At 35.6% G+C, this 20,778-nt stretch overlaps 1 protein-coding gene across 5 annotated transcripts in view; it reads right to left on the bottom strand.

The window, feature by feature from the left end:
• Positions 1-1,243: 1,243 nt before the first annotated feature.
• The window catches only part of kcnab2b (potassium voltage-gated channel subfamily A regulatory beta subunit 2b), a 57,714-nt gene continuing 38,179 nt past the window's right edge, over positions 1,244-20,778 (bottom strand). For 3 of the 5 annotated variants that reach the window (XM_042751185.1, XM_042751181.1, XM_042751183.1), the window contains 14 exons: positions 15,475-15,518; positions 15,305-15,342; positions 14,582-14,661; positions 13,152-13,196; positions 11,980-12,024; positions 11,077-11,120; positions 10,880-10,966; positions 9,570-9,614; positions 7,742-7,827; positions 6,835-6,955; positions 6,639-6,733; positions 5,648-5,768; positions 2,875-2,963; positions 1,244-1,953 (listed from right to left, as the gene is read on the bottom strand). In XM_042751185.1, coding sequence (XP_042607119.1) covers positions 1,864-1,953; positions 2,875-2,963; positions 5,648-5,768; positions 6,639-6,733; positions 6,835-6,955; positions 7,742-7,827; positions 9,570-9,614; positions 10,880-10,966; positions 11,077-11,120; positions 11,980-12,024; positions 13,152-13,196; positions 14,582-14,661; positions 15,305-15,342; positions 15,475-15,518 — 1,030 coding nt within the window. In that variant the 3' untranslated portion in view covers positions 1,244-1,863. The remainder of the gene's footprint in view (positions 1,954-2,874; positions 2,964-5,647; positions 5,769-6,638; positions 6,734-6,834; positions 6,956-7,741; positions 7,828-9,569; positions 9,615-10,879; positions 10,967-11,076; positions 11,121-11,979; positions 12,025-13,151; positions 13,197-14,581; positions 14,662-15,304; positions 15,343-15,474; positions 15,519-20,778) is intronic. The other 2 variants (XM_042751182.1, XM_042751184.1) reach the window with 1 other exon arrangement.

The raw sequence follows: 20,778 nt of genomic DNA, 5'->3' as shown, positions 1-20,778 counted from the left end.
ACTATGTACATGCAGCCAACTGTACTGCGCAGAATATTTTGAACTGTAATGCCTTAATAATTTATTAATTCATTATTTCAAAATTAAAAATTAAGATGACATAAATTGGAGTGTCAGAATATTTTGAACTGCCTTAATGTGTTATGAATTTATTTTGGCATTATTTTAAAGTGAATAATTATGATGACATAAATTACTCCATTAAGCCTCTGTTACCCCTAGTAGCTTATGCTTACCATTCACCACCGATGGTTTAAAAATGCCATAATGCATAGCCTAAACTATTCTATTGGTACAGATGAAACATGCTAAACAAATGGTTGCCAGCACTGAATATTTTGCATTAATACTTAATAAGGCAATCTAGTAACTCAGATAGCAAATTAACACTGTCCTAATAATTGGCTTTTTAGTTCAAAACGGTCTAATATATAATTTTCCAGTTTTGTAGACACATCTGGAAAAATGTTTCATGGAAAACACATGCGAATTCACTTATACCAAGTAGAAAAGATCCACTGCCTTGCAAGTATTATTAACTACCATTAATTAAAAGAAATAGTTATTTTTTTTTTTTTTTTTTTTTTTACATTTTTCGATTGAGTTGGCTAACATGTAGTGATGTAGTTCCAGCCAGTAGAGGGCACCATTGGACAATAAAATAAATAAAATAAAATAAGACGCACACAACCACATATACAGGAGGACAACAAACATTAAACATGGCAAGGTAAAACTAATAATAATAATAAAATAATAATAAAACCTTAAATTCTTAATGCCTTCAAAAAATCGTTTAGACTTGTCTTGTTTAAATACTGGCAGACTGAAAAAAAAAAATCCAGTGCTTTCAAAATGATTCTGGTAACTTAACATGCATTAAAATATATAAATAGTAACAGATTTCCACACACGTCGAAAACGACTTAAAATACACAACATAAAGGCATAAAACTGAGTATCTGAGTAGCTTACATATGACGAATACCAAAAAAAAAAAGAAACATTTTAAACAAGTCACGTGATCAAACGACCTTGTACGCGTGGTTTGGATGGAGCTAAATTTCTTTGGTTTCAGCTCGAAGAAGCGATGACAAATGAGCACACAGACCACCACGCAACTACCGTCTGTTCTAGGACATTTTCTTCTCAAATGTAAAAAGAACAACCCATACAAAATATAATGTGAAATGTAACTAAAGAACACCTTTCACTGTTTAAAAAAAAAACAAAACAATGTAACTCTACAACAGCTTCCCCTTCTATGTTTAAAACTAAAACACAGGCAGAAATGATAAAGCTTGTATAAATGAGGTCTTGTAAACAAGCACTATATTGGCTAACAATTTCGATATGAAAGTACAGATGAGTAACATCCGATGCCTTTTTTAGTTTATTCAGTCATGAAACGAAATGAATACTGTTCTGCATTCATCAGCTTCATTACTTCCTGTGAGCATATGCAAATGTATTTGTTTTCCAAAATGTAAGGGAAAAAAGCATGTGCCATGGCCAGTGGATCTCATGCATTTCTAGACTAAGTACAAATTCTGGATCTCTAATATACTGCACTACTTCAAAGGGGAGGAGGAAGCGAGCCGGTGCGCTTGATTTCAGTGGTTTCCTGGAGCGGCCTTCTGCTTATTGAGCCAGCCTAGCTGATTTGTACGTGAGCATGCTTCCCTTCTGCCCGTGCGGTTCTTGGCCTACCATCAGGCTAATGTCGGCAGACTCCATGTACTGTAGTGTGCGAGTTGGCGTCTCCTGCAGGACCTGTGACAGTGCTGGTCCCATGTGCCAATGTTTTTTTCAGTCAGAGCTCAGAGAAAGAAGCAGGTCGACACAGTGTCACTGGCTTTCCTTTTAAGACCGGTAGTCCTTTTTACTGTAGGGCTTGTTGCCTAGGATACTGTCCACTTCATGTATAATTGATGATGATAATTTTGGAAGAACCTGGAAGAACGTTGGGTTTACGTTAAATGCGTTTTTTTAATGTTACAAATTTATTAATAACAAAATGTGTTGGCTAATAACGAGCACCTAATATGTTTTTATGTTGGGTTTTCCATTTTTGCTGTTTCATAATTGATATATTTTTATTTAATGTTGGGAATGCAACATGCATCAACCATCAAAACGAGAAGCTTTTGAGGGCTCCTCGTGGTTTTCCAACAAAATAAAAGCTTGATAGTTTAACATTTAAAAATTTAGAAATTAAGACATCCATAAATATCAGTATATTCATTGTACTGTAAAATAAAATCACTATTACAGTTTTTAAATACTGTTTCTTTTACAGTAATTTAGTACAACACTAGTACAATAGTAATAGAAATATAATAAAATACATATTTTACAGTTGTATTACAATAGCAATATTCTTGTTTTATTTAGTAATCAAATTCAATATTCAATAATAAAATAATAATAAAAGAGGTTAATATGTGTGTGTAATGAGCTTTTTCTAGGGCAATAATTGTATAAGTGTTCAGTGGGTTTGAGGTATATTTATACTCTTAAATATTGATTGGCTTAAATATTTGCTTAAGCAATATAGCCTTGACATGCTCTGTAATGAAAAATAAATCAATTCAGCCAGAATTATTTTTGTAATTACCTAATACATTACATATTTGCATTTATATTGTCTTGTATTTCAGCATTTCTGGTGTGAACAGTGAAATCTCATCATTAATTTAAAAATTCCAAGCTGTAGCTTGTTTAAAAAAAAAAAACAAAAAAAAAACATAATGCTCATTTTCATAGCTTGTTACATCACATTGTTTTCGAAAACCTCCGCATTTCATCAGTTGTTTTTCTGTTAACAGAATGAAAAGCTTTGTTCATGTATGAATCCTGCTGTGAGTGGCTCACCTGAATGGCTCCTATGTTCTCCATCAGCTGCTCAGTGCTGGAGGCCCCCAGCAGCACACAGCTCACCCCCTCATTCCTCAGACACCACGCTAGAGACACACCAAAGCACAGACACTTCACATCTCTCTAAACAGTCAACAGAAAGAGTCTAGAACTGTAAATGTGAAAGCCATTTGAAAGCTCAACCAGAAATCTGGCCTCAGGCAAAGAGCTAATTCTCTAGATATTAGATTTTCTAAGGAGAGATGGAAGCAATTCAGGCCTGTGTGCTTTTTATATAACCAACAATGTCAGAACAGCGAACAGCAAAAAGACAGAGGTAGGTGTACTTGACAGAGTGCTAACATGTGTGGGCATTAAACCTGAACTAAGCAGTTACTGCTGAAGCAAGTGCATTTTAAACTATAAAAATAAACTTGAGTCTTATTCCTTTTTAACTGCTTATTTTAGGCTCTAACCAGCTATTAAACTCACTTGTCTTAAGCTTGAACAACTTATTTATTCAAGTTAATGCATGTTCTCTGTCTATACAGTAAATCCACAACATTTTTAATCACTAAATATCCTTCTCCATTCAGACATAATTAACATTATAGAAGTAAACTGAGCTTAATGTTAAAAAAACATTTTTAAAAAACATTCACAGAAAGCCACATCACATTAAAACCGTCACACCACAAGAACAGACACACAATCAAGTGCCAAACAATGTATATCTGGTCTGCAGTCACCAGTCAGCAATAACCTACTGAACACCTGCTGTTACTCTGACCTTTACTGCTCTATTAAATAAAGTTATATAAATGATTATTGTGGATAATCTGAAGCAACACAGGGAAACCTAATCTAAAATGTTGCAATTATCTATGCGGTTTCCCCTTTAATGAATGATAGTCATCAGTGGATTGTTTTATTTGCTTAATGTGTTTACACAACTAGGACACATTCCTGGACTAACATCATTTGTTGTTCATATAAAGCAAACACTGACCTCTGTGCTTCTGGGACAGGTTTAGCATTACACATTGTGGAATTCTTATGGATATCCGGTTTTCTTACTACTAAAGGCAGGAATACACTACATGCCTTTTAAAACCTGAACAGATTTTAACACACTGGGCATCATACACTTGGTGTGCACATGCAGAGTAAACTAAAGATCACACACTACCAGACTTTCAAGTCATTGCAAAGACAACAAACTCACAAAGAAACATGAACCTCCTTGATAGAAGAAGCATGAGAAATATAAACAATGTGTTTTAAAACCTGCGGAAAATATCAAACATGTTTGATATGGTCCACCCTGTATAGATTCAAAGTCTGAGATGACAAAAAGTCTGTTCCCATCACGCACTATGCAACTTTTTGTCAATACCAATTGCCCAAAATCTGCATACTGTCTCTGACTTTCACCAACTAGCATTGACTCCTCCAGAGACCAGACTGCAAATTGCGGCAAAAATCCAGGCAAAAGCTGTCCAATGTATTCCTGTGCCTTAAAGGGATAATTCACCTAAAAGTGAAAAATTACCCGATTATACACTCACCCTCAAGCCATTCTAGGTGTATATGACTTTCTACTTTCAGATAAATTCTATCATAGCTGTATTAAAGAAAAGTCCTGGCTCTTCCAATCTTTATAATTGCAGTGAATGGGAGCTGAGATTGTGAAGCCTAAAAAAGTGCATCCATCAATCATAAAAAGTGCTCCACATGGTTCTGGGGGTTAATAAAGGACTTCTGAAGTGAATCGTTGTATTTGTGTAAGAAAAACATCAATATTTAAAACTTAATCTCTAGTAGATGCCACTCTCTTGTGAACGTGCATACGACAGTTAGTGGAAGCTAGAGATTATGCTTTATAAAGTTTTAAATATGGATATGTTTCTTACACAAATGCATCTCTTCACTTCAGTAAGCCTTTATTAACCCCCTGGGGCTGTGTGGAGCACTTTTTTATCATGGATGGATGCACTTTATTGTGCTTCAAAATCTCGACCCCCATTCACTGCCACTATAAAGCTTGGAAGAGCCAGGACCTTTTTTAATATAACTCTGATTGTGTTCATTTGAAAGAATAAAGTCATATACACCTAGAATGGCTTGAGGGTGAGTTAAAGACCTTTCATTTTTGGTTGAACTATACCTTTAAGCTAAACATTTAAGGCACTTACGACCTTTAAAGACTTGAAGCATGTACCAGGTAAAATTAATTAACCAGCATTACCTAATAGGGCCATATTGATCAACCAAACCTTATCCCATGGCATCAGGTCAGTGAATGGAAAAACCTCTGATTGGTTGACAAAGTTCAGGAACAGAAACAGATAGGGGTGCACGATAAATATCGGCCGATAATTAATGCACATCTCGTCAGTAAAGCTGGTTCTCTAATCAGCGGTAAATTCCAATAGGTGTGTGATTTCACATAGAGCAGCTGTTACTACACAGAGCCGTTTTTAGCTGACAAGCTGCGCAAATCCATGTTGATAATGAACGTGGATTTGCAAGTGAAATCATGCAGCTGATGGAATTTACCGCTGATTAGAGAACCGGCTTGACGAGATGTGCATTAATTATCGGCCGATATTTATCGTGCACCCCTAGAAACAGACATTTAACAGACACAAGATTGCCAACACAAGACCCCAGACAACAAGACGCATGACAGAAGCAGGAGACGAGGACACACAGCCTGTCCTGAGCTCCAGGCAGGCAGACAGACAGACAGACAGAAAGAGAGAGAGCAGCAAGGCCCGGGCAGTATTACCGATGGCCAGCTGGGGCAGCGTGCAGCCTAGCCGCTCCGCAATGGCCTGCAACTCTTTCAGCTTCGCCTGCTGACGGCGGCCTTCCTCACTCAGGATCTTGTCCTTCAACCACTGGTAGCCCTGTTTCAAACAGACAGCACACCTGCTCAGAGAGCCACACACCACTGGCTGATGAGCCACAGGAATAGCTGCTGGATATTCATTGTGTTTGTGAAGTAATGATGGAATGGATGATATCTGCGCACACAGCCACAGGAACATGTTTTATGAGCGGGTGCTGATGGGATAGTGCAGTGGGAATATGATGGGTGCCAGCTGCCTAAAGGTGGTGAACATCATACTTCTCAAACTTTTGCTCAACTGATCATACTCACACAAGAAATTGGACAGGGTTATGTTGTAGACATTAATTATTAATCATTAAATGAGAGTTGTATAATGTTATAATTTATGCTACTTGCTGCTAGACGAAAGCACATCTCATAATAAAAAAACTATATATATATATATATATATATAATGGGCATGTTGAGAATGTGGTGCAGTCTACTTAAACATATATATATATAAATAAAAAAACCTGCATGCTGATGTACAAATGTGTACATCAGGTGAATCTGCTATGGGCATGTTGAGAATGTGGTGCAGTCTACTTACATCTGTATGTATTCTTATGCATACAATGCAATGTACAGTAAATAAAATCTTTCCAAAATCAAAAGCACTCAATGGCTGTGCGTAAAGTTATGTATGGAAAGCCATTATATCACAGCAAAGAAAAGAAGAAGAAACACAAATGTTTGTTCATTCATCTCCACGCAAGTGTGCAGATGAGTTGGATCACTTCACAATCCAATAAAGTGATAGAAAATAATCCCAAAATACAAACGAAAACTCAAGCAAGGCCTTCTTATAAAACACACGCAGTCATCAAAGAAGACCACCGCCAACAACAGCTAGGACAGACCATAACACACAGCCGAGGAATACCTTGAGAGAGGCTCTGGAATAAGGAGGCACACCGCTGTCATACTTCCCTGAGATGATTCCACAGGCCAGCGGAGACCACGTCATGGCTCCCACACCTGCACATATCAACCAGCCACCATTACAACAACTCTGTTACTTCATTTCATTTTCTGAGCTTGCATGAAAAATAACGTTACTCTAGCAAAAACACACACACCTATCTTATGGAAGAGTTCAGGCAACTGTACTTCCACTTTTTCTCTCTGAAACATGTGGTATTCGGCCTGCTCACAGACAGGTGGGATCAGGTTAAACTGTCGCGCCACAGAGTACGCCTCCTGAAAAACATACAATAATACACACATACTCAAAGCTGCTCATAATAGGCATCCCCCTAACATGCATGAGATGCTGAAACAAACCAAAAACTTATATACCCCTACATGCATTTTTTTTCGAGTTGTATATAAAACAAAGATAACTGGAGGATGTTTTACAAGAAAATACTGTTTTAACCTTTCTACTTCTACTTGTAGAGTTTAATTCAATGTGTTACTAACCATGTAAATGTAAAAGTTGTTTAAAAGTAAATTCTAAACCAAAATTTTTCAGTGCATTAGCCCAACAGAACAGATGACACTGGGACAAGAAATATTTTTAATTTGTGACCATGAATTAAATACAATATAGCCACGATTTACAAAAAAAAAGAACAAATTAGTACAGTGTTGCCACAATTTACTAAAACGAGGGAACAAATTAGCACAATGTCCCAAAACGAGGAAACAAATTAGTATAATGTTACCACAATTAAATAAAATGAGTGACAAATTTGTGTAATGTAGCTATGATTAACTAAGACATGGTAACAAAATAATTTTTTGTGGTCATGATTTATTTTTTTACGAAAATAATAGAGCAAAATAATAAAAAAAGAATGACTGTCATTTGCCATTATTACAGCAAAATGGTAAATTTGTAGGCAAGTAGTGGCTGAATTACATGAATCAGCATATAAACAATTCACTGTGCTTTCAAACCAACCATACGAGACCCAAAAAATAACCAATAACTCATTTATCAAAAAACATGGGTTAAACAATTCACTGTGCTTTCAAACCCACCATAATCTCCATGGAGCTCCAGCGGGACGTGCCCCAATACATGGCCATTCCCTGGTTTATCACATGGGTCATCGCTCGAACCGTCTCTGCCAATCACAATATTAACTATCAAAGTCCGGACAACACTCAGATATTGAGGGACCGAGGAACAAAAGCAGATGTGATCAGAGAGTATCTGAGATAGTAAGATGACCGCAATACACCTAGCTAGTAAAAAACAAGGATGTACATAACAGTAAAGCAATGGAAGTGGAGCAGAAGTACATTCTGAGAAGCAACAAAGGCCATTATTCATATCTTCTTTATACAAAGTGACAGGGCATTAAAAATGGCCTGAAGGTTATGCATGTTATAGTAACTCTACTCAAAGAGTTTCTCAGTGGGTGGAAAATAAATCAGAGTGCGACTCTGGACTGCATGTCATCTCCACAAGGCTGCATTTCATTGACATTTAGAAGAGGAGCAATTTTACACAGTCCAGCCTACAATCTACTTTATGTCATTAGATTATTATACACTGCTGCATGAACATACCCTCTCATGAGAAAGGAACCAGATAAAATGGATTTAAAAAACTGTTAATAATAGCAAACATTGCAGTAGTTTCACACAAACATTAATTTAAGAAGAATTAACAGGTCTCCATCCTTCAGACTTTTATTCTCGAGAAAGTTTCGATTAGCAACATTTTAAGATTCCAAAAAGCTGCTTGGTTAAAAATGCATTATGTGGGTCTATGTAATCTCTACAGTCCATATTAGATGCCAATATATTTACTGTGTTCCTATTCACATAGTTTACTGTTAAACATTTCTGCATTTTATACAGAAATTCCCACTTATCAAACTGCAAAAAAAGAAAATATCCACTTAAATAGACAAACATAATCAAAAGGGGCATATGACAAATCATTCAATTATTTATTACTATTATTTAGCAAGTAAAACACTGCAGGCAGGAGAGGACAGCATAATAATTACTAAAATATAAAAACAAAAGTTCATGTCTAAGACAAACTGTGTGTTCATATGGTAGAATTTTTGCAATTTACCAGTTACAGTTCATGTCTTTTTTTTTCAAGATTTGTGAATAATATCAGTGTGAACAATTAGTAGACAAAGAGAAAATATCCAAAATGACAGACATGCAAAAAAGAGAGTAGCCACTTGCAGTGATAAAATATTTGCATGCAGGGAAGCGAAGGACACTGCAGTCAATCATCTTGCAAAAACTTTTTTATTTTTTTTATTTTTTTTTAATTGGTTTTAAGAAAATCCTAATATTAGGCTAAAGCATAGTATGAGCAGAAGCAAGTTAAAGTGTTTAATTATATTTAATTATTTCATTATAATATGAGTAATATATGCAACTTTATTTTTTGTCTGAACTGATAGAAATTTTTTTTTACAAAAAACAAGCGAAGCCCAAAAATCATTTTTTGGGCACGAGCCCAAACCGCTCGACACCTTCATAACAAGTGCATTTCTAGGAAAAATTAATAATGGAGAAGATATTAAAATGGAATGAATGGTAAATATTGAACAACAACAAAAATTGATAAAATGGATAAAAAAAAGTCTTTATAATCACGGGTCAGTAAGATGCAATGACCTTCTCCAAATTTGACTTGCAAGATGGACAGGATAGTCAAAGAAATCAATCATTCTATGGCATAGAAGGTTTAATAGGACCTTCTGGAAATCTTCAGCATTTTATGGACAAAGTCAGGTTTCTCACACCAGGAAAAGAGGGCAAACTATCACAAATCAAAGCCATAAAATGCTTTTGGAGACAGGAGGTCAAAACTCTCACTGAGGGTACCATGTACCTTCTATGATGAATGTTCTTGATTTTGAAGTGTTAAATGGATCTCCTGGTGATAAACAAACAAACAAAATACTGTGAAAAGAGGTTTAACAACCAGCAAATGGAATGAAATTGGCAAAAAAAAAAAAGAGGCAGCAGAACTGATTCTGCAAATCATCATCATCAGGCTCAGTCTCAATCTGTCCACATACCCCTCACAGCTGTACAGCATGGTATCATCACAGTTTAGTCAAGTTAGGCTCAATTAACAGCATTTGTAAGATGTCCATAACCTCAAAATTTCATTTCCAATCCCTTATTTTCTTAAAAAAGAAAAAAGAAAAAAAGACAAAAATAGAGGGTACACTGAGGAAGTTACAATGGAAGTGAATGGGACCAAAATTTGGAGGGTTTAAAGACAAATGCCAGTGTGACGAGTGTGGCTTACGATTTTATAAAGGCACTTAGATTAATTCTTCTCTTAAAACGCAAAGTTGTTTAGATCAGCATTTTGGTAGTATTTTAACATTCCATTTAACTTCCTTTATAAGTACCTCACTGGAAGCCACATTTTAGCTCTTGTTTTAAGGAAAAGGAGGAACAAATCAAAATGAATTTCTGTGGTAATGAAAATGATGTCAACTGAGCTTAAACTGAATTGACCTTGTATTCGTTTAATATCTCACCATTCTTAAGGAGAGGAGCATTATCAGCCATCAATTAGGTCTTTAAAGAATTGTGGGAACAAAAACATATTGGTCTGTCTCCATTAAAACTACCATGCTATAGTGCTGTGAATATGCTAATTAACCTAAAATCTTTCAGTCATGCTGCTTCAGTTGTTTAGCCCTTTGAACTATTGCTTTCTATAATGAAAGATCTACTGCGACAAGATGTAGATGTACTAGTCCACTTAATGCTTTTGTAAAACTCTCCAAAGCGAAAGCATGCACTCTTCCTCGACTAAATTACAACTTGACTCAACCATTAAATGCATAATGGATGCAACTGCTGTGATGCAAACTTGAATCATCTTGACAGCACACTTTAGACAACATGCTCCATTCACTGCTCAATGTTCCGAGACAGACAATTCATTACTCCGTATGACATAGTTTATTACAAAATGAGTGGCATGATTAGACTACTTTTGGAACTTTTGCACCTTAAAGGTTAAACAACTCTCTGCCATTGGTCTCAATGTGTTTGATCTCTTTTATGAGTTGCTCTGATATAGTCCCATGCTTCCGTGCAAAGCAGTTAAGCGAGCAATTCCAGTGCTGGGAGTCAAAGATGCAAAAACTATCCCAGGATCCCATCAAGCATACCTACCTTCCATTGGTGTGTTGGGGTCAGGTCTGTTAGCAAACACTACGTCCACATACTCTAACTGAAGTCTCTCCAGTGATGCCCTTAGACCTGAAGGCCAGAAAAACAAAGACTATTTAAAGCTGAAATGTGCTATTTTATTTAAACTACATTTCCCTTTCCATTTATCTGCAATCATGAATATATTTAACATGACTTACCCTCTATTATGTGCTTTCTCGACAAGCCTCTCTCAGTTTCTGCTCTGAAAAACAAACAAGAATGTGACATTTAAGTATTACTAAAATGAACTGAAGAAGCTGGATGTGTTTGGAAGTAATGATGCATGATGTAAATTCACCTCTATTTTCTAAAGTCTTGTTATTGAACTATGATTCTTTAATTATTTAAAAGAGAGAAATAGTTTGACCTTGTTATTTTTTAATGAAAATGTCAGCTTGATCTTCCGGTGAAATGACAGACCTCTCTCTGGTGCTGTATGTCATACTTCTCCAATCATTTCGTCAGCTTAAACATCGCCAGCATTCAGATCTGCCTTCATCCAATCAACAAATAATGCACAGTCTCCATCCATTTCTTTTTTTCAATAATCCACTCAAATGTGGAAGAAAACATCTACTGTATTGCTACTTCTGTTTCATTGCAAATTATGCAGTGGTGCACACATAATAATCAGTGATCCTTCTCAGGTAAATTTACTAAAGGTCACATTTAATATGGCCACTGATTCTGTACGTGAGACTAATTAATATCAAAATGTAAGCACAGTTGCAATTTAAACCCATTAATGTTTGATGGTGACCTCACATCAGTGCTCGGCTTTGGCCTTTAATTTGCCCTGAGTGAAAGAGCACAGCTCAGAGGGGGGATTCGACCTGGATCATTCTCCAGTGAGGGTCTGCAGGACTTCCCTTACTTTATCCCACACACAGCTTCACTCGCACTCCTATGAAAGAGACTATCATTAACCTGCTTCCCCTGTTGCTCTCAGAGCCGGGGGAAGGAATAAATCATCGTTAACCTCTTTCTGACACACGCACACACACACACACACACACAGACACACACACACACACACACACACAAAAAGACACAGCACTTACTTTCCACCCCAGTATATCTTGGTGGTGATGACCAAACTGGAACGTCTATGAAAGACAGGAGACAAAGTGGTTGAAAGCGAAACAAAGGCAAGGACAGGCAACACATCACGATGATTGATGGGTAAACAATGGTGTCAGTTTAGGCTGCAGGAAATGACACTGTAGTTACACTGTAGTCCAGTTAATGAGAAGTCCATTAAACACCCCAAAACAACATAAAAAACATTACATTACATTATATAACAAAATAAAATACAAAATACTGTATATATTATATTATATTATATTATATTATATTATATTATATTATATTATATTATATTATATTATATTATATTATATTAATTGAAATAAAATAAAAATAAAATAAAAATTTCTGTATTAAAAAACAAGCCTTGGTGAACATTTCAATTTATTAAAAACTATAAAAAAAAAATACTAAACTAAAATAAAAATTTTTTTATTAATTTGTATTATTTGTTTTGTATAACAAATAAAATAAAAATATTATTAAACTGTATTAAAAAACAAGCCTTGGTGAACATTTCAAACCCTAGATGTATTAACCTATTTGTATAACAAATAAAATAAAAATAATTTGTTATAAATAAAAGTATATTGTGTATGTATATTTATGTTTATAGAAATAATTTATGAAAATCATTAAATGCGTTACAATGTTAACCCAAAAATAACATTCTTATTTTAGAATAAATATAATAATTTTGGATTTTAAATACCTTAAAAGTACACTTCTTTGCAGAAGTTGATCTAAATAAGCAGCTTTTGTAGAATTTTCATGCTAAAATATTCTCCTCTCCCAAGAGAAGACTTTTTGAATACTTGAAACTGCAGTCATGCCATGTTTTTAAAAAGGGCAAAAACTTGGGTCCTAAATTAGCCATCTTTCCCCGGGGGAAGTGGCTTTTCGCCTCGGTGCTTGCATACAGTGAATGGTAGGATGAATAAAAGTTAATGTCCCCTTTTTCTGTGCAAATTCCACATTAGTCATTCACAAACTAACAGGATCTGCAAGGTACAAGCAAGAATCAAGTCAGCAGTTATTCTGACAGTCTGAAGAGAAGAAAACAGCACACAAATATAGCACATCACATTAAATAAGAGTTTGAGAATGATCTGAACCCTTAAAAACAGCAAATCAATATGTTTACCTCCATCCTTTCTTCTTGATGATACTGCCGAGAACCATTTCTGCCCTGCAAGAAAGCGAGAAGCAATTATCATGCCATTATTTTAGCCTAAACCTTCTCCTCCTCACTTACATCACAGTCAGTGAGCAAAAGCGTCCTCTACACTGGGGGATTCCCTGTTCTCAGCTTCCACAGAATTAAGCTAATGAAGCATTCACTTTACAGTAATACGAAAGGAACTCCCAGTGTAAACACAGGCAAAATACTTCATGTTTTTTTCCCCCCTGTGAGCAGATTTTTAATTTAAGGGGAGAGACTGGAAGGGAGGGAGAGCTTCTAATGACAGATGTTACATTTTTGCCCTCAGGACCAATGTGTTCTTCATGAATGGTTCTCCCATCAGGCCTCGTCATCCCTTTGCGAGAATGTGAGTCCTTGTGACAGCTTGTAACAAATGAAGCGCTATTGTAACGTGGGCTCAAGAGGGCAGCAGATGTCCTCAGACAAACTCACATACAGTACTAGTCTTGGTGTTTTATTTAACTAGCAGTCTAGATGAGTAAATCCAGTGTTTGTGAAGACATTGAGTGTATGTGTATGATGAATGAAGGTCGTGTAGTTCCTCTGTGCTGAAGTATTTACAGTGCTCTCTCTTCATCATTCTGCACGAGCCTCATCACCAGCTTGACATGGCATGAAACATGAAAAATGCAACAAACGCCCAACACACAAACAAACGACATATAAGCTTATGTCCTTCAACACTCGTGAGGTCTGCCTCATTAAAGTGCCGTTTTGTACCACTGAGTGGATTTCCACTGAGTCAGGCTATTTCCGCTCAACTTTATCAGCAATTCCCTGATGTTACAGCTCCACGGCACTGCAGAAAATAAAGACGCCAATGCTAAATTTACTGCAAGCTAGCAGGTTTTGGCTATTCACCTTTCCGTCTTTTTTTCTCTTCTTGCACAAATGAATTCTGCTGACAAAACACTAACTTCTTTCACTAGGTCGTCTTAAACATAGATACCTAAAGTATACAGTAAACAGCAGCTGTAATGTAATAAGTATGTAATGTTAGTGTTAGTTAGTGTTAGTGTAATGTATAACAATTCAGCAACTCATAAAATTAACAAATATAACAAATAAATACAAATATAATGTTTAATTTAAATAAACATAAAAAGTATTACAATAAAAATAATAAAATATTTAAATAAACAAATCACATAAAAAAATACATCAAAACTAAACTTTAAAAAAAAATAAATCTCTCTATCATATATATATCTCTGTGAGAAGTAGGTCTAAACTGTCCTGTAAAAGATAATAATGTTGCTAAAACTAGAGTTAATACTTTACTAATCTCCTCATATATAAGTGTAAATCCCTATCGCTCATGATGAGCAGCAGCAGCAATGAATGATGGGAAATCAGTAAAGAGTACTCACTTCCCTGCCGCATACACCTCGGCTGTGTCAAACAGATTGATACCATTCTCATACGCCAGCGTCATCAGCTGCTCAGCTGTCTGAGAGAAGACAGAGAGAGAGGAGAGATGGGACAGATCACAGATGGAGAGAAAACAGACAGCTGAGAGGTCATTATAGCTTTATGTTGTCTTCAGCAGTACAAACCTCAAATGAAATGTTTATAATTATCTGTACTGCATTGTGTGCTGCTATTTAGTTACTGTACAGTAGAGGCTGATTGAAGATACACTTAAAGGGAAAGTTCACCCAAAAATAACTTTTTGTCATCATTTACTCACTCTCATGTCGTTCCAAACCTGAATGAGTGTCCTGAATGTTGAACATAAAAGATGATATTTTGAAGAATGCTGGTAATCAAACAGTTGTTGGTCCCCGTTGACTTCCATAATATTTCTTTCCCTACTATGGAAATCAATGGGGACCAACAACTGTTTGGTTCTTCAAAATATCTTCTTTCGTGTTAAACATAAGAAAGAAACTTATACAGGTTGGGAACAACATGAGGGTGAGTAAATGATGACAGAATTTTCATTTTGGGGTGAACTATTCCTTTAAAGCTTAGTGTTCATGTTATATTTATTCAGGCTTTTATGCTTTGCTGCAAAAGCATGATAGCATGCTTAATGCTATTGCCCAGTAATTTGTGAATAAATAAAGAGTAACAATCCATGAAAACTCTACCTCATCTGTTATTTGACCACCAAACGTCACCCATGTGCCTGAAGAGAAAATGTATAAGGTAATGTCAGAGCGACACATGCAGTATTATATAATGTAACAGTGAATCCTAAGCTAATTTAAATTTCTGATATTTATAAGAGACTACACATAGCACAGCTTGTTTTACTCACCCAGCCCTAGACATGATACCCGTAAGCCAGATTTCCCAAGGTTCCTAAAAAATAGCAAACAGTTTAAGTCACATGGTAAAATTAAATGCAATCATGCTGATTAATGCCAATCAATGATAACGTGTTTCAATGTAATGCATAAATAAATGTACTGTGATGCGTAAATATACTTTCTAATGTTTCAAACTGGTCTATGGATGTATATTGTATTTGTGCCCTGTGGTCAGCAGCACACTTATGAATAAATCTGAACTCGCTGTGTTTTCATTATGTATCACCTGGGCCACAGGCTACATATGTACTGTAGCAGTCTTTGTTTGCAACTCCCACTCACACACAGAGAGTAAGAAAGAATGTAATCCAGCCTGGATACAGCACTACAGTATCTTCAGCCCGATGAACCAATCAGAAGACCACCTGGGTCTTTTGTTCGATATCTTTTGAGTTTGCAAAGAGCCAAAGATAGAGTGATGAGCAATTACTGTAAGACCACACAGTCAAGGACACAGACTGCCTTCATAATTACAGCTATTCAGTGAGCTTTTGATTCTTATTTGAAGGATGAGAGGCAATTTATGACTGGCACGAAACAAAAATGTTGCTTTAAAAGACCTTTTAAGGTTTCCAAATAAAAAAAAAGTTTAAAACCTTTTAGAAGAGGACAGCAACGCTTATGAAAAGGCACAAGATTTCCCAGAAGAAACCAATCAAGAGTCACGAATTTATCCTTGAGAGACATTCTTACAGTACCATATCCTCCAGGCAAGTTATTCACCCTGTTTTCATCACACACTGAAAAAAAATGTGAGTTACATGATTAAATAAACAGAATTGGTTCACATAACTTCAACGTAAACGAATTAAGTTATTTTGAAGAGATGAAATTAAGCAGTGATTTCATATGGTTTCCTGACAAGATTTAATTTATATATATATATATATATATATATATATATATAGTCACATCATTGAATTGTAAGATCCCAGCACATACTGTATACAGTACATCTGTAAGATGTCTGTTAAATAGCATTTAATCTGGAACGCATCTGTTGTGTACAAACACCTGATAAACGTTTTTAAATAATAAGTTGTACATACATTCAAACATCAAATATCTTAAAGACATTTTCTGCATTTCTATTTAATGTCTGACAGGAAACATTCTAGAGACGCATTGCAGATAAACGAACAGTCTAAAAAATACATCTTCCAGATGTAAACGCACATCAAACAGACGTCTCTAAGACGTACATATGCTATCAGGGATAGTACTAGTCAAATGAACTGTTAGTGTACAATAACACATATTTGCATGCTAAATTATAAGTCTGCTCCTTAAAGCATATTCCTTATGTATCCCTCCTCACGTTAAGCAAAAGCTTCACTCTTCACCACAATTGTAAACCAATGTAATTTAAATGGTGAAAGACATCAGGAATATTAAAATGCTGTCACATTAAGAGTGTGTGTATTTAACCATTCAAGGCCTATAAAGTGGCAAAAACAACTTGAATATTCAATATTCCCATTCTCTATGAGCACCGTCTTCATATGCACACACCTCTCTGACAGCACTCAGAAACAGTCTCTCAAACAGCACGTGCATCTAGGGAAATAAGCTGCCTTTCGCTGCTGATTGCGTTTTAATGGTTTAAAATGACTTGTTTTTAAACCACGATAGATACGACAGTCAAAAATCTCTACTGGCTGACATATTTCTACCGGTTAATCATGTCTACTTACTATATTGCCCACCCCTATGTGTTGTAAACCCGCACTCTAAAAAATGCTGGGTTTAGTTTTTTGGGTCCTTTTATTGGGTTGTTTTTAATATTTTTTAATATTTTTAATATTTTTAATATTAATGTTTTTAATATTTTTCTGTAACTAAGTTGCAGGGTCATTTTTAATGCTGGGTTATTTTTTTCTACCCAGCCACTGGGTTGAGCCTGTCTCCAAAAAACAACCCAGCTGCAGAGTTACAGTCAGAGGACGGGCTTTTTGAGTCTACTACTGGAGAGAGCGATTCTCAGTGCATTCTTTGGGGCACTTCTTTAGCGAAATAAAGGTTTGTATACATTTGATTTGATTTATAAAGTCTTTACCATCACGCAAATTATATCAATTTAGGTAAAATTTAAATACAAACAACACACCAACACACAAAAAATAAAACTCTACTTAAAAACTTAAAACTTAGAACGGTTTAATACACTTAAATTAAAATGCTACTTTTAAATGTTACATTTTTATGTCTAAAATGCTTGTTAAATTAGTTTAAATGTATACAAACTATGCTGTATTTACCCAAATAAATTATATTTGTCTTTTATCTTGTCCATGTGTTCTTGCTTAATAATAAAATGTTCATCCTTTGATTATTGCTGTTGGCTCTAGTAATTCTGTGTGTGATTATTCATTTCCAGTCCATTTTAAGCCAGCAATATAATCATTTTTAAACAATAGGCTAGTTGACTTAAATAAAACAACCCAGCATGTTGGGTAAAAACATTTAACCCAACCAGCTAGGTCAAAATAACCTAGCACGTGTTCTGTCCAATATTTACTCAGTGCTGGGTTGCCAATTAACCCAAGTTGGGTTTTTAACCCAGCTTTTTTTTAAGAGTGTGAGCACTTGAAACTGTAGTGGCACAGGCTTGTAAAGTTTTCCAATGAATTATTATGAATTATCAATCATAATCAATAATGTACAGTACATAATGTCTTGAAATATAGAACCAGAATGCACTTATATGCACTTGCTCTTGAGCGTAGATTCTGAATGAAGGCCTGTAGTCATTGCATGTACAGTGTATCTATTACCTGTTAACAGGCTGTCATCAATGTCACCTCCAAGTGGCTTTGAACAGAACATCAGCGGAGAACTTATCAACTCAAATCAAATTATCAGGTCTTGAAAACCAGTGATGAATTGGGAGATCCATTGACCAGCCTGTGAAGGTGAACTGGCCACCTGCTGATGGGGCTCAAACTGATGCACAAAGCCCCTGTACATGTTCACATGTTCACATAATTGATCTTTCCATCTAACAAGCCACAGGCTCCTCTCTGGCAGTACAGTGGTGTAGTGCTGAACTTTTAAGAGTATGCGATGGAGCTAGATGACTGTGGCTGCAACCAGAGAACAGAGAGAGACAGTCAAGCACATCTTTTGCCCTCTTTAATTATGGAATGCAGCAAACTGTAGAACATAATCGTTGGAGAGAATGTTCCCTTTAGTAGTTAAATGACTGAAATCAAAAAATATAATTTGGGATAATCATTTAATAGTATTCGGGTGGTCTGAACCACCATTAATTGCCTATCAAATGTATAATGTGCTAATGCATAACTTCACAAACTCATGTTCATGGTTCTTTGATGCCTGTTAATTTTCACAATATGCAGTAAAACAAATAAAATATTTAATCTTTTTTCAGTTTTTTACAAAAAAAGTATATATTTTTTTTAATTTTATATACAAATACACACAAACTTAATAAAAACAGTTTGGGAAATCCTTTGTTAATGAACAGAATCAAACTATAAATTCACACATGCATACTAAGTAAACAAAAAAAATAAATAAGGCAGACATTGTCTATAAGCATGAAAAAAATGACTAATATTTTTTTCAAATTTTCATAAAATAGGCAGCACTTTAGTGCTTCTGTTTTAAATAAATAAAAATAATTTATTAATAATAATAATAATGTTACCACATTTCTTTCTGTAACAATTCCAGCCATACAGCTAATTTATATTTTTTGTTTCATAAAAGACATATATGTCCCCTGTTAGTCAACTATCTTTTTGCTCTACACCCTAACTATTGTATGGAAACACTGGAATTGAGAGAATACAAATGCATAAAACTCAAAAGTCACAGAATACCAAGCACAAATTTCTAAAATCAATCACATGGACAAACATTTACAGTAGAATGTGGTTGCACAAAGAACTCAATGACTTTCAATGTGACACAGTCATAGGATGCCATCGTGCCACCATTAAACTAGCCTAAAATGGAGTTAGGTTTCAAAGAACTTGACTGGCCTGAAAAAATCTCAGATCTACTCAGGGACTGTGAAAGTGGCCTTCTTTTCTTTGACCTCCTCTAACAAAAGTGATTAACTTTTAAAGGCTCTCTCATTGATTCACTGCCTGGGGTTTCCTTAAAAGTGTACTTCTCCCTCACAAACCTTTCCCTCTAAATGTAATCTGATTCTCAAAGGTGTAGTTTAATGCAATTAAAGGTTACTGTAATGCTCCATCTGCAGCAGGTTGTCTGCACTGTCTGAGCTGAAGATTGCTGAATAGTGTCAATGTGGCTGAACAACACAGGTGCATCCTGGGAAATGCTAGGGTTAAGTCCCATAGACACACAAAAAAAATGGCTTTGGAAGTTGATTATTTAAAGAATTGTAGTTTTCATTTGAAGGATCAAACACATACTGTGCAACTAGAGTTGACATTCACAAAAAAATGACTTTTTTTTTTTATACAATCAAAAACATCCTACACAACCAGTGTAGTCTGATTCATGAATAAATTACTCTGAGTCAGTTGTTTATAGTAAATGTCTCAGTATAACTTCAGAGGGACAATGCAGACTGCTTAATCTACGTCATTTGCTGTAAAGAACTATGGTTTATTAGCCAGAGATCTTGTTACCTAAAAGTACACATGGAAAACCCATTACTAAAATAAATAAAAACATGAAGTCTGCAATCAATAATTCACCATGCCTTTAAACAAACCAAGCTTTCTTGATCTTCTAAGGTGAATGGCAGCAAAGCTTCTCAGCATAGTATGGGTGTTTAAAAGGCACGTTCACACTGAGTGGAGAAACTCACTCAGTATCTCCCCAGAGAGCTGCACTTGGCTGAGGCTGCATGTGTGGGAAACACTAGGCCTTCTTCACTAATATTTGGCATTCCTTAATGGATGTCGACAGGGCCTTTACCACAGATCAAAATGGGTCTCTTAATGCAGCACGCTGCCTACCTACACTATCACAGCAGTTGATGGAGGTACAGTAACTGGATAGTGCTGAACTGTGAGCAGACACTCTCACTGTTGCCCATTTAGGCAAACTTGAGTGTTTTGTGTATTTGGTGAAATGCAATGTGTTTATGTGGTAAAAACACATTATTTTCCATATAATGTACATTATTGTTTCTCCTCTATGCCCAACTTTTCTGAAACGCGATTTTTACAAAGCTCATCGTTCTGAAAAGCAAGGTTTGATGTGATTGGCCAGCTATCCAGTGTGTTGTGATTGGCCGAATGCCTTAAGCG

The sequence above is a fragment of the Cyprinus carpio genome, chromosome B23 (assembly GCF_018340385.1).
Source record: "Cyprinus carpio isolate SPL01 chromosome B23, ASM1834038v1, whole genome shotgun sequence".
NCBI classification, from domain to species: Eukaryota; Metazoa; Chordata; class Actinopteri; order Cypriniformes; family Cyprinidae; genus Cyprinus; species Cyprinus carpio.
Note: the sequence above shows the minus strand (reverse complement) of the source record. Positions and strands in the feature narration are given on the sequence as shown.